A 14,853-nucleotide genomic window follows, 5' to 3' on the forward strand; every position below is an offset into this window, starting at 1 on the left:
TATATATATATATACACACAGTATATATATGTATATATATATATATATATATATATATATATATATATATATATATATATACATACATATATATATATATATATATATATATATATATATATATATATATATATATATATATATATATGTGTGTGTGTGTGTACATATGAGAAATCTTTCGATATTAAACAGAATATATGTCCACTAATTCCCGCTATGTTTAAATCATTCGATTAATATTTATCTCATAAGTATATTAACATAATGTTTTTCACCCCCGGTGTCTAATCATACATAAATAAACAATACGAGAATACATCTACAAAAAATTGAATGAAATTGTAACACTGTAGCATGAAAACGTATTCCAAATGAATCTGCCATCAAGATCAGTTAAGAATATATGCACTTCTTAATGAACAAATATCGGGGGCTTTTGACATTATCAATTTGCTCTCTCAGCAACTGGGGATGATAACATCAATTTCAGAATCATGATAAAAAAATGATATGACAGTGACGTAACGTAGCTTCAATTGAAGGCCATTATCTTTATATGTAAATGAAGACTCTATATAACTACATTAACCCCTTTAAAAGCAAATCGGCACCTATTTGCCTAGAATAAAAAAATCAAATTGTGCATTGACATGTAATGATGATATACTTATGCATTGTTGGAATAGGAGTATACTGTATCATATTCATTACTATGTAAGAATTTCTTATCATAATAGAGTAAAGACATATTTGACAACGCTTCATGATGAATTACATAAACCTGCATATAGGCACCTGACACCCACAAAATGTGAATAACAAATGTGCCGTCTTATCGCGAGATTAATCGGTTATCTAAGAGGTCAGCCGAACGATGGTCAGCCTTCTTCGCTGACGATAAACACCAGGTTAAGACGTAATATCTTCTGCGGGCAGGACAGTGTTGTTCGACCAGTGACCACGGATGTAGTGCCTGCTCTTTCTTGTCAACCGCTAGTCTCTGATCTTTGCGGTTGGCCGCCACTCGCTTCAGGGGGAAAAAGAAGGAAGGAAGCAGCCTCGTCGTTTCTCAATTACAAACGTAAACAAAGCAATCTTCTCTCCAACGCAGAAAGAGAGAAGTTGAGTGACAAGGAATAACATATTTCTAAGAAAAGTTAATATGAGCTGTCAATATCTCGAATTGAATTGGACATTCCAACTGGCTGGTTAGGAGCCAAGAATCCGTGCGAAGCCAGAATAATCAAATAAAACAACGAAAACAAGTGGGTGTCCATCTTGTACCGTGGTCTTTCGTCGTCAACATCTCCAACTCAGCCCATCCCTATACGATTAAGATCATAAATATTTGGGGAAAAAATGGTCAATCTTGCTTTTGGGCATTGCATCACCACACTGCTGTCGCAGTCCAAACATTCGGATTTTCACTTTGCAATGGCAGTGTTAAATTGATATAGAAAAGGGAAATATACACATCCAGTGGCGTTAGAATAACAGTTTTTCTTCTCGTTGATTTCTAAAATCAGTCTTCAGTATGCAGCAAGTAGTGTAAGTACTCTGGTTGCAGTTATTGTTGTATTGCACTGTCTGCACGCCATAGAGCTTATTACAGATTGTTTTCTTAGACTAGTATTGAACTTTACAAAGGTATAACATTAATACTAAATTTAAGTATTGCATACAGTAAGTGTTTATGAAACTAGATAGATAATAAGTGTAATTTACCTTAAATATATATATATATATATATATATATATATATATATATATATATATATATATATATATATATATATATATATACAGTGTACATATTCCATACATGTATGTGCATATATATATATACATATATATATATATATATATATATATATATATATATATATATATATATATATATATATATATATATATATATATATATATATATATATATATATATATATATATATACTTATGAACAACTCATAATCAAACAAAAGGATACCTATTTATCTGTGTTAACTAGGTACGTATATCTAAATGAAAACTCCAGTAAAGGAAACATTTATTAAATCGAATTCTCAAACTTCACAGAATGCCCTACCCATTTTTTTTTTTAATTATATTCAGTAGCCGATCAACATTTCTTCATATCATACCCATCTGATACCTGGAAAACCAGAGGTATAGAAACATCATTGTTCTAGACGTCAGTGACGTTATGCGATCATATGAGGTTGGGCTCAAGATGAATAGAAAAAAGACAAAAATGACGAGAACGGAATATGCAATGGAAGATGAAATATCATTGGAAGGAGAAAGGATTAATGAGGTAGAATAATTTGAAAATTTAGGAACTATGACCTCTAATGCAGGGTCTTTAGAATTGGAGTTGAATGAAAGATTGAAAAAAGCGAATCAGACAATGGCTAGTTAAGTAAAATTGGGACATAAAATTGCCTGAAATTACATTTAAAATTCGGATATATATCAATTTAATTAGATCGGTTACTATATGGAAATGAGTCATGGTATGACAATGAAACAAAATCCAACAGATTTAGTAGATTTTAAAACAAAGCCCTCAGAAGAATATTGGGAGTTACAATGCAAGACAGGATTACAAATGAAACTATAAGAGAGTTTACTCGAGTGCCATATGTGGATAAGATCATGGTGAGGGGTAGATGGAAATGGTTAGGGCATGCTCTTCGCACTCCCCAAGAGAGATTAGTTCATCAAACGTTGAACTGGGCTCCACAGGGCACTAGAAGAGTTGGAAGACCCAGGCCTATATGACTGAGGACTATGAAGAGTTAAGTAGATGATGATGAATGGAGAAGTGTTGCTTTAAAAGCTCAAGATAGAGACGAATGGCGAAATCTAACCGAGGACTTTTGTGTCAATAGGTATACAGTAGGAGGAAATGATGATGATGACAATGCTATGTGAAGATTTTCTAACGTCGCCCATCTGATAAACTCGTCGACGAATATTCATTGTTTCCCCCATCTTCCTACTACAACCATAAGAGAATGCTCTACTAAACGACATAATAATGTCCCATTTGTCAACACATCTGCAGTAAACGATAAATTACCATAAACTTTCTTTAATCAGCAAAACGAAAGGAATGGAAAATCACTTTATTATTATTATTATTATTATTATTATTATTATTATTATTACTAGCTAAGCTACAACCCTACTTGGAAAAGCAAGATGCTATAAGCCCAAGGGCTCCAACAGGGAAAAATAGCCCAGTGAGGAAAGGAAATAAGGAAGTGAAAAAACGATATAAGAAATAATGAAAATCAAAATAAAATATTAAAAAAATAACAATATCAAAATAGATATTTGATATATAAACTATAAATGGACTTATATAAGCCTGTTCAACATAAAAACATTTCCTGCGAGTTTGCACTTTTGAAGTTCTACTGACTCAACTACCCGATTAGGAAGATCATTCCACAACTTGGTCACAGTTGGAATAAAACTTCTAGGGTACTTTTCAGTATTGAGCCTCATGATGGAGAAGGCCTGACTATTAGAATTAACTGCATACCTAGCATTAAGAGCAGGATGGAACTTTCCAGGAAGATCAGAATATAAAGGATGGTCAGAATTATGAAAAATCTTATGCAACCTGCATAATAAACTAATTGAACGACGGTGCCAGAGATTAATATCTAGATCAGGAATAAGACATTCAATAGACCGTAAGTTCCTGTCCAACATATTAAGATGAGAATCAGCAGCTGAAGACCAGACAGGAGAACAATGCTTGAAACAAGGTAAAATGAAAGAATTAAAACACTTCTTCAGAATAGATTGATTACCAAAAATATTGAAAGACTTTCTCAATAAGCCAATTCTTTGTGCACTTGAAGAAGACACAGACCTAATGTGTTTCTCGAAAGTAAATTTGCTGTCGAGATTCACACCTAAAATTTTAAAAGAGTCAGACAAAGTTAAAGAAACATTATCAATGCTGAGATCTAGATGTTGAAGAGCCATGGTCCTTGACCTACTTACAATCGTACTTTGAGTTTTGTTAGGATTCAACTTCATACCCCATAATTTGCACCATGCACTAATTTTAGTTAGATCTCTATTAAGGGATTCAGCAACCTCAGATCTGTATTCAGGAGATGGAATTGATGCAAAGAGAGTAACATCATCTGCATATACAACAAGCTTGTTTTCTAAACCAAACCACATGTCATGTGTATACAGAATGAAAAGTAATGGGCCAAGAACACTACCCTGAGGAACACCAGATATCACATTTCTATACTCACTATGGTGCCCATCAACAACATCTCTTTGCGATCAATTACTTAAAAATTCAATAATGATGCTAAGAAACGACCCACCCATTCCCAACTGTTTGAGTTTGAAAACAAGGGGCTCATGATTAACACGGTCAAAGGCAGCACTAAAATCAAGGCCAATCATATGAACTTCCTGACCACAATCAAGGGATTTCTGTACAGCATTGGAGATTGTAAGATGGGCATCACATGCTCCAAGGCCTTTACGAAAACCAAATTGCAAACTAGGGAACAGATGATTACCTTCAGCATACCTATTAAGATGTTTTGCCAAAAGACGTTCAAAAACTTTAGATAATATGGTAGTTATGGAAATTGGGAGGTAATCAGTTGGACTTGAGCTACCACAAACATATTTACATAGTGTAGTAACATTACCAATTCTCCAACAAGAGCTAAAAGCTCCTCTTCTTGCTAACTTGCGCAAAATAACAGATAACTTTGGAGCTAAGAAATCTGCAGTCTTTTTAAGAAACAAAAGGAAAAATACCATTTGGATCTACACCTCCATAAGCACCAAGGTCCAGCAAGAGAGCTCTAATTTCAAAAGATCGAAAAGCTAAGCTAGTTAGTTTAGCCTCCAGAAACCAGGAATGAGGAAGTTTGAGTTTCTCATTACTCTGCTTGCTGTCAAACACATCTGCCAAAAGGGTTGCCTTTTCCTTTGGACAGTGAGTGACAGAGCCATCTGATTTAAGTAAAGGAGGAACTGTTGCATCTACACCAAAGAAAGCAGATTTAAGGGTAGTCCACCACTTATGCTCCTTGGCTGTACCAGAAAGAGTTTCAGTTGAAGCATAAACTCTCTGAGCAAAAGCTTTAAGCTGAGTATAGTTATTCCAGATCAAATCTGACCTGTTAGCCTTCCAAAGATGATAGGCCTCCAGCTTCTCCAAATAAGCACGTCAACAATCATCATTGAACCATAGTTTGTCCTTCACTCGGTACCTTAGTACACGAAAAGGGATATGCCTATCAATTATGCTGACTAGATTATCATTCAAAGGAACTACAGGATCAACACTATTATACAATTGTGACCAATTCAAACCTAAAAGATCATGCAAAATTCCATTTCAGTCTGCTTGAGATTTCATATACTGTATATGTGTATGGATTTTTTTCTTAAGCTGCCATCTTATAGCTATAAAGCAAAGCAAATCAAAATATTCGGTCTCTGTTCATCTGATTTTGGAAAGAACTTATTACCAATGAGAAGAAATCACTGAAGCAAACTAATTTGTAATGAATGAAATCTGATTTACTTAAAAAGAAGAGGAAGAAAAAAAAAACAAGCAATTGGTGTAAGGTGTCACTGGGATTATCAGAGAGCAGTTTTGGGTAAAGGATAGATAAGTCAAACAAGCACCAAATTAACCTTAAACTAGACAAAAAAAAAAAAAAAAGAAATTGTGGTTGTTAAACATGGGACTAGGATAAAACATATGTAAGGCCTTATATAAACCATGGTATAAGTGGCAATCTGGCAGGAGCATGAATTTCGTATTCATATTTCATGACCATGGTAGAAATATGTTGACTGGCGTGACTTGTTTAGTGCAAAAGTGTACTGGTAAATACTATTATATACCAATGGATGTTTTTAATTTATGTATATATATATAAATATATATATATATATATATATATAAATATATATATATATATATATATATATATATATATATATATATATATATATATATATATATATATATATATATATATATATACATTATTAATATGATATATGGAACAAATGGAAGAAAAATAAATCAAAATGTAAAATAAATGACAGACAGAAGGATTGATGTCTTAGAATGCAAGGATGAGGAAGATTAGCATAGACTGGTAAAAAATATAATTTCAACAGAACACTAGTTGAAATATACAATGCCACGGTTGACCAGGACCCGCTCAGAAGACTAAGATTTGAAAATATTCCATGAACTGGTGTTAGCATAGAGATAATTTTGACCCGCTCAAGCTTGATAGATTCTTGTAATGTCTACAATCTCACTGTCCCTCTGAGTTAGGGATGCGGTGTTTATGCGAGCCTGTAGCTCTACCTGCTGAATCATCAGAAGCCATTGCCTAGCTCTCCCTGGTCCTAGCTTGACAAATAGGGGGTTTGTGCGCTGATAATTTGATAGGGAGGAGGCTTGTGCGCTTGAATGATAACTGCTGTATCTATGTGCTTAGAAGGAAGAAAAGAAAATAGAAGGCTAAGTTGACAAGATGGTAAGTGATAGAAAGGAAAACAGCAAAATCATTTATGTAAGGTCCATGTGAACATAAATGTGAGTGGAACATTACACATGCGAAAGAGCAATGTGTTGAAGATAATGTTTCTTGTGTAGAATAAAGATCTAGAAGGTTATGGAATGAGCGTACTAATAAAAGTTTATCGCTATCATAATTACTATCAAACTAGTGAACAAGACTCGTCAAAAATGACGGCTATTTATCATATGAATATGTACACACACGCACACAGATTCAACCCTCTCGGGGTATCCCTTCCCCCCACAGTATGTCTGGCAATGCTGAGCGTGATCGGAAAGAAATTACATATATATATATATATATATATATATATATATATATATATATATATATATATATACATATATAATAATAATGATAATAATAATAATAATAATAACCTGTCTTTTAATGATCCACTGGTGAGAGTTATTTTTCCAAAGAAAATAACTAGTATCAATAACAGTCAAAAGTAACAGTGTTTTCCTTAATGAATTTAAATATTTATCAAAGGTTATCATTCGTTCTCAGCTCAGCCATTGATAAGGATTGATAAATCAAACAAACAAGAGATTATATCTTCCGATACAGGTGAAAGTTGCCACTTCAAGGATCAGGAAAAAAAGACATGATTAAATGCCACTGCGAGACAAACATGTACTGTACCAGCGTCGTATTGACTCTGTACTAAACCGCCTTTGCTTATTCATATATAAGATTTTACGGGGTGGAGGAACTGCAAGAATAGATATACATGGCAGTCAACGATAGAAAACGTGATATATATATATATATATATATATATATATATATATATATATATATATATATATATATATATATATATATGTACTGTATATATATATATATATATATATATATATATATATATATATATATATATATATATATATATATATATAACAAATAGGTAATGTTACATGTGATATGTAAATGAATAAATAATGGGTGTATGTATGTGTGTTTAACAAATAAGTAATGTAGCTAATGTTACGTAAATAAAAAAAAAAACATATTATCAGTACCAAGAGCCGAACTGGATGAGAAACAACATACTTAATTAAATAAATTAGTCCCAGACTTATCTCAAATGTTAAGTTATTCAAATGCTTGATTCTCATATACATACATACAAACATACATACACACACACATATATATATATATATATATATATATATATATATATATATATATATATATATATATATATATAAATATATATATATATATATATATATATATATATATAAAATGTGTGTGTATATACTGTATATATTAACAGTTAAATTTTGTGATGCCAAGTCATTATGAACCATTCACTGTTTCACGCGAAGTTTAAAACAATGGTGGTAGATAGTGTATGAATCTACAAGAGTAACTACTTTAGTTTTCTGCAATCATAATGTCAAAGGAAGCATTTTCACTAGCAAGAAATGGCGCTAGTACATAAAAGAATTATTGTACGTATGTCGATAGATTACCTATTCTTGCAAGCAAAAGTCAAGCGAATCCCTGTCTTACTACCATCATGGGTAAATGAATCTCTCCACGAGGCGTAATCAGACACCTGATTCGTCACCAGAAACGCCTGATCATATTTTGGTGTCACGCAGAGTTCCATTCCTCAATTATTGTTTGAAGAGGCAGGCTGGGTTATTGCGCAAGGAGAAATGCAGCCGTTTCTAGTCCACTGTCCTCAGTCATGTCTGGGGTTTGGCCATTTTCATCACCATGCTAGTCACTGCAGATTGGTGATGGTGGGAGATTTTAGTCTGATGGCTCTTAGGAAACCAACCTAGTATGGTTGGCCTTGACTAGTATAGCTTTGCTGATCATGGCGATACGCAAAGCCTTTCATCACGTTATTGGATGAAGTACATAAATGTCAACAACATTAATGGTATCATCTTTTACAATGAACATTACATACGCTCATGACCTTAGAATTCTGTGCTCAACCTGCTAATCACTGGTGTTATTGCATAACCTTTTTTTTTTTTTTTTTTCTTTTACTGATGTCATAAGTGTAACATCACTGTACCTCCATTGTAACTGTATATGGCTTTTATTGAAATTATTATTATTATTATTATTATTATTATTATTATTATTATTATTATTATTATTATAGGGTACAATCAAGTAAAAATTGTTTGGTAAATTAATCACTTTACACAAAACCGTAAAGAAATGCTGATATATTTTAATGAACATGCAAACTGATATCAGTAGCCATGGTTATTTACACCAAATTAGAAATTACGGAGGAGTTATGATAATGATAAAACCCATCAAATTGAATATAACCCAAACAACACAGTATTTCAAAGGTAGTCATCAGAGACAGTAAATAAATAAACTTTAAACCTTGACAGTTATTGCTGTTATTTAACAGGAAATATCGCCGAGCTTCGACGCATCACCGCGACGGGCGAATGTATGAAATAGCGGGGAGGCTTTACGGTCACGTGACTCATCTGATGAGAGTCCTGGACGCCAAACTTTCTCTGGTCAAATTTGCCACTACGATAGCAGCCTTTGTTGTGTTTATCTTCTTCTTGCCAGGTCTTCTGTTTTTGTATACAGGTAAGGAAGATACAGTATTTGTATTTTTTTGCTATTTTTGGTACAATGTGCTTCATTAATTCCAGTACACTTCACGGGAAGCTGAGGAGACGCCTGGTAGTTGTACATTGTGGCAGGTTACAATGCATTTTGCTGAAGAGAAACTGTTAGCAACGCTTTCTGTACAACAAAGTCTCTGAACCTCGATGCACATGATCAAAAGAATTCGTATTAATCTTCAAGCTACTATTAAGCAAATTGCAGCATATTGTAAAATTATTAAAAGGCTTTTGATCACGTGTTTACATGCTCAGGCATTTTGTTTTACAGGCAGCGTTGTTAACTGTTTTTCTTTTGCTAAACACGGCGATACCTGCTACAATGTTCAACTGTCAGACGTCTCCTCAGTTTCCTGTGAAGTGTACTGGAATTAATGACCCCAGCTGTAGCTGGTATTTCCTGGGTCAGTATTGTTGTCTCGATCTACAACGATGTTGAAAATCAAACTTCTTTCTGGTAACGTTTAAAGTTTAAACCCTTGATTTCTGATTCAGATATCAGGTACAGTTGGACACAGGAATTCCTGGTACACCTTGCTCTGAGGAAGTGCACCTTGTCACACCTTTACTGCGCTAAGAGTAACCAAACACATAGTATAGAAAGATGGAAAAGGTGGTGGGAGGGGATAAAACAGAATCGACGCACAGTGAAGGTATGACAAAGTACACTTCTTCATGGAGTGATGTGCCAGGAATTCCTGTCTCCAACTGTACAGCATCATCAAGGAGTAAGGGAAACTTAATATGAACGCACTACAGAAAGATATTTGAAATGTAAATCCTTTCCAATGCTTCCAGGAATCAAATGCTGGCGCCTATGTGTGGGTTGGTGGGCTCTGAAGATGGTCGACGGCATCGAAGAACTAAGTGGCGTCACAGTAAGGGCGGTCATGGAGGATGGGTCTGATAATCGGAGTTGTGTCGAAACGTTGCTCTTCTGCTTATCTGGCACACCCAGCATTTCTTATCTCAGGCAAAAGATACAGGTGCGCATAAATACTGATCTTTATCGATAATTCTAAAATCGGTGCGTTGTGTACATATATAAATAAATGATTATATATATATATATATATATATATATATATATATACAGTACATATATATATATATATACATATGAATATATATATATATATATATATATATATATATATATATATACGCATATATATATATATATATACAGTACATATATATATATACATATGAATATATATATATATATATATATATATATACGCATATGGATATGTATATATATATATATATATATATATATATGTGTGTATATATACATAATATATATATATATATATATATATATATAAATATATATATATATATATATATATATATATATATATACAGTATATACATATATATATATATATATATATATACATATATATATATATATATATATATATGTATATATATATACAGTATATATATATATATATATATATATATATATATATATATATATATACACATATGTATATATATGCGTGTATATATATGTATATATATATATATATATATATACTGTATATATACACAGTATACACACACCTATATATTATGTATATATATATATATATATATATATATATATATATATATATATATATATATATATACATATATACATATTGATATTCAACTCTCATTTAGGAAGACATCCTGGACCGGAAGGGGAGCGATGGCAAAATCCTCCACCCAAATTTCTGTCGTCGAGTGCAGATGGTCTGTGGGTATTATGCCTGGGCCAGACATGAAAACTTCGATATAGCACAGCACGTAGTCATGGCACCTTTACACTATCGAGGAAGAATCATCACTACAAGGAACATTCAGGTAAGCTGCCACTTTTTTATGGAAAAGAAACCAAGAAGGGCTTGTCTAGCCTGATCAAGTTCAGTTGCTGTTGGGATTATGCATTGTTAAACTTTCTGAGAGATGAAAATCCTGCTATTTATAAATGGGTTGACTAATTAATTTAGGGAATAGGCAAAGATAGAGAATTCCGCATCAGGAAATAAGCAAAGAATGGATATAACATTCCACACGTACGTCCTGTTAGAATAGTTTGAACCTGATCTTTGGTAGTATAACCAGTCTTGTTTACCTTTGAATAATGCAATCACATCATTCAACACATCCTTCAGTGTGTGCTAGATATATTTCTTTCAGATATCGGTATAATCGCCTACATAAAGTTTTTCTTTGCTTTTTAGGAATACATGGGTGAAGTGGTGAGCCAGCCGCTTCCAGAAGATTTACCACCTTGGTGTGTTAATGTTGTGACAATAAATGATGGGGGAACTGAAGGGGAGGGAGAAACGTGGATTGTGGCTCGGGCTCACCATCTCTTAGCAATGCAGTTGGACCTCCCAAATCTGTTAGTCTCAGCATATCCAGACCCTTGGCAAAACCCAGCTACCCGAGGCCTTACCCTGCTCTCTGCTCCAGCATCAACAATTCGTTTTGCCAGGGCTGTTAAAACATTAGGAAGAACAACAGCTAACAGGTCAAGGCAAATGTTCAGTGAGTGGTGGCATAAACGTCAAGCTGCAATTGTGAATCCAATGAGGAGTGCTATGGAAGAATCCATTCAGGTAGCATACAAGTCTACTCCTGGAGAGAAATTTCACTTGAATGTTGCCCGACAATTTTACATAGTAGCCTTGTTTCTCTCTATCATATGGAGAAACACTCATGACCATCTGAATTACTTGATAGCAGGGTTGATTAGATATTCTAATACAGAATACATCTCATGTTACTGTTTCTCTTTTATGTCTGGCTTACTTCCTATGATGTGGAGAATATTATTGTGGAATCTAAAGTTACCATGGACAATATGGGAACTAGTCAGTATGGTACAAGCTTATATGAAAAAATTGTTGTCAAGCAAAGAATATAGTATTGTTAGGAATGCATTAGTTGAGATTTATTGGATGACACGTGCATTTGTATCTTTACCACGTCTGGTACTTGAAGAGGCCCTTAGCATACATGGCGTAACACCTTTGATGGGTTGGGTAGGGAGACGTCAAAGAACACTTTCCTCTCGAGGATTAGGCCGTACTGGTGGAATGGCATTAGCCTGGAGTGATCCTGCACCACTTATTACTGCTAAAGGTGTGCGCGGTGCCACTGGAGCTACCATAAGTGAAATTTTAATGACTGCGTGTTCAGGAGCAGTTCGAGACTACCTGCGAGTGACTGGCCTGCCCGTTCCTGACGAAGTATGTTGCACAGTACCTGTTTACTCACAGCACAGAGCCAGAAGCAGAGGACAAACAGAAACACCAGGTCTGGTAACTCTAGCACTTCCTACAGGAGCTTCAGATGCTTCCTCTGCTTTGGAAATTGTTAGAAGATCCATGGAAAAAATCCGCAAATATCCAGAGCGATACCTAGCATCAGTGTGGCTCATCAGAAATGTAGTTTATTTTTTACCAGAGTCTCTTCTAGGAGCTGTGTTTCGGGCCTTGTCAGTGCGCTACCCTATTGCACTGTCCAATCTTGCAGGACCTTCAAAGTCTACGAGCATTTGGGGTTTTGAACTCCTAAATATCTTTTACTGGAGACCTCCTCAGTCAGGATCAGGTGAATAGAATACATGAGTATTGAAAATTATCTACATTGCATATTATGATAATAGAATGAATAAAAACCTAGTTCAAGAGGGTTTACATATTCAAGAAATAAATCAAGCTATTTATTCTTTCATTTTATAACGTAAGTTTTTCAACCTGTAGAATTTCTGTATTTGCTCTTTCAAAATTTATCAAAACTGTGTAACGATTTAAATTCTAATTACAGTGCTGTCAGTTTGTGTAACATCTTATGAGGGGCGTGCACACCTTGGTGTATTGGTTGATGGTCGTATCGTTCCAAATGCGGCAACTCTTCCACAAGCTTTCGTCACACATCTCAATGAACTCGCTGTTGATACTGGAGTGAGATTGTAAGTTTAAGTGTCAGTTGATAATTTTCAAAATAGGAGATTTGACTGCGATATCTTTTGTTTAAAACCATTAGGCAAGTTAAATATCAATGAGAAGGATTTCAATCTTCATAATCATCCCTCTATTTCAATATATAAATATTACAGGAATAAGCAAAAGGTTAGGAGGTCCTTTGCAGTTGTATAATTTGTTTGCCGTTATATCTTAAATGATTATTTATGAATGTAAGAATGACTAAATTGAAAATCAATATGTTCTAATCAAGGTTGTACATTACCACCAAATTTTAGTTCACATTTTGGTAAAGTTTTGTTTGATAAGCAGTGTTTTCAAACCAAATCATCTTATTTATTGGTCACCGAAATGTTATGTTAAAAAATCATGGCTTTTGCAATGGTATATTACATAGGATGGCAAGACGGCTTACATTTGTTTTATTCATCCAGTATGATGTGAGGGAAGATATTTATTTACACTTAAGAGTCAAAATATCTTCTTGTATGTATATTGATGGTGCTTACTGTTAAAACATCAGCTGTGATAAAACTTTGTTTACAGGAAGTAATGTGACAAATCTTGAATTATCATGAAAAACAGATTCCACCAGATTTGCTACTTTTCTTGATATGATTATTTTTTTTTTTTGCTCATTAAACAAATGGCTTAGGGAAATAGCTCAGTAAATTGAAAGAAACTGGGGAAGGACGTTGTGTCATATAATTTTTTTTCTATTATATTCAATATATAAGTAATTCATTTCTATATGCTAAAATTTCCTTTCCAGAGTACGCCAGTGTAGTCGGAGCTGGTCACGAGGCAGCTCTCCTGGAAACACTCCCTCTTCCACTCCACCTCCAACACCTAAAGCTTCTCATAAAATGAGTTTCCCTCACTGGAACAAACCTAAATTATCGAACAAAATGGCTAGGAGACAATCATCAATATTTTAAGTATATTACTATTCTTAGTCCTAAACATCATAAAGAACATACCAGTCCAAGAAACTTGCCATCAGCGGAGCATGATGCAAGGGGATCTCTTAATAGATTTTGCCAGAAATGGAGCATAATGATAGGAGTGACTTAATATATTCAACATCATGGAGTATGGTGGAATGGCCATACGTTCGTGGGATATCAGTGGAACATGATAAAAGGGGCTTCTGCAAATATCAATGTATTTCTACGAGTGTGAATAAAAAAGTCAATGTGTAAAAAATCAATATAGTTTTGTAGTAGTGGTCGCAAAGCTGAGGCACAAGACCGTGACATGTTACTGTACGTTCACAGATAAATATACATATCCAAATGTATATACATATATATATATATATATATATATATATATATATATATATATATATACATATGTATATATATATATATATATATATATATATATATATATATATATATATATATACAGTTATGTTTTTTCCAAAGCGATTGGTATCAAAAGGACAACCTTGAGGACTCGACCTTCAAGTCCATCACACCTGTCAGACCATACATTTTATCAGCAGAGTGAAAGGAAGAGTAGCCAGATCCCAACGCCATCGCGTTGCTTCAAGGAGATACACATATATGAGGACCAGCATAGTTTGTAACCCTAATGCAGCAGTATATTAGCCTCAGGAGGAGG

General features: G+C 33.8%; 1 protein-coding gene across 1 annotated transcript; it reads left to right on the plus strand.

Annotated features, from left to right (window-relative positions):
• Positions 1–910: 910 nt before the first annotated feature.
• Positions 911–14,540, plus strand: LOC137650054 (uncharacterized). Its single transcript, XM_068383088.1, has 7 exons — positions 911–1,548; positions 9,004–9,194; positions 10,031–10,218; positions 10,910–11,092; positions 11,473–12,850; positions 13,067–13,211; positions 13,997–14,540. The coding sequence occupies exons 1-7, from the start codon at positions 1,535–1,537 to the stop codon at positions 14,160–14,162; spliced, it is 2,265 nt and encodes a 754-aa protein (XP_068239189.1). The 5' UTR covers positions 911–1,534; the 3' UTR covers positions 14,163–14,540.
• Positions 14,541–14,853: the final 313 nt, after the last annotated feature.

This window comes from Palaemon carinicauda, chromosome 11 (genome assembly GCF_036898095.1).
Source record: "Palaemon carinicauda isolate YSFRI2023 chromosome 11, ASM3689809v2, whole genome shotgun sequence".
NCBI classification, from domain to species: Eukaryota; Metazoa; Arthropoda; class Malacostraca; order Decapoda; family Palaemonidae; genus Palaemon; species Palaemon carinicauda.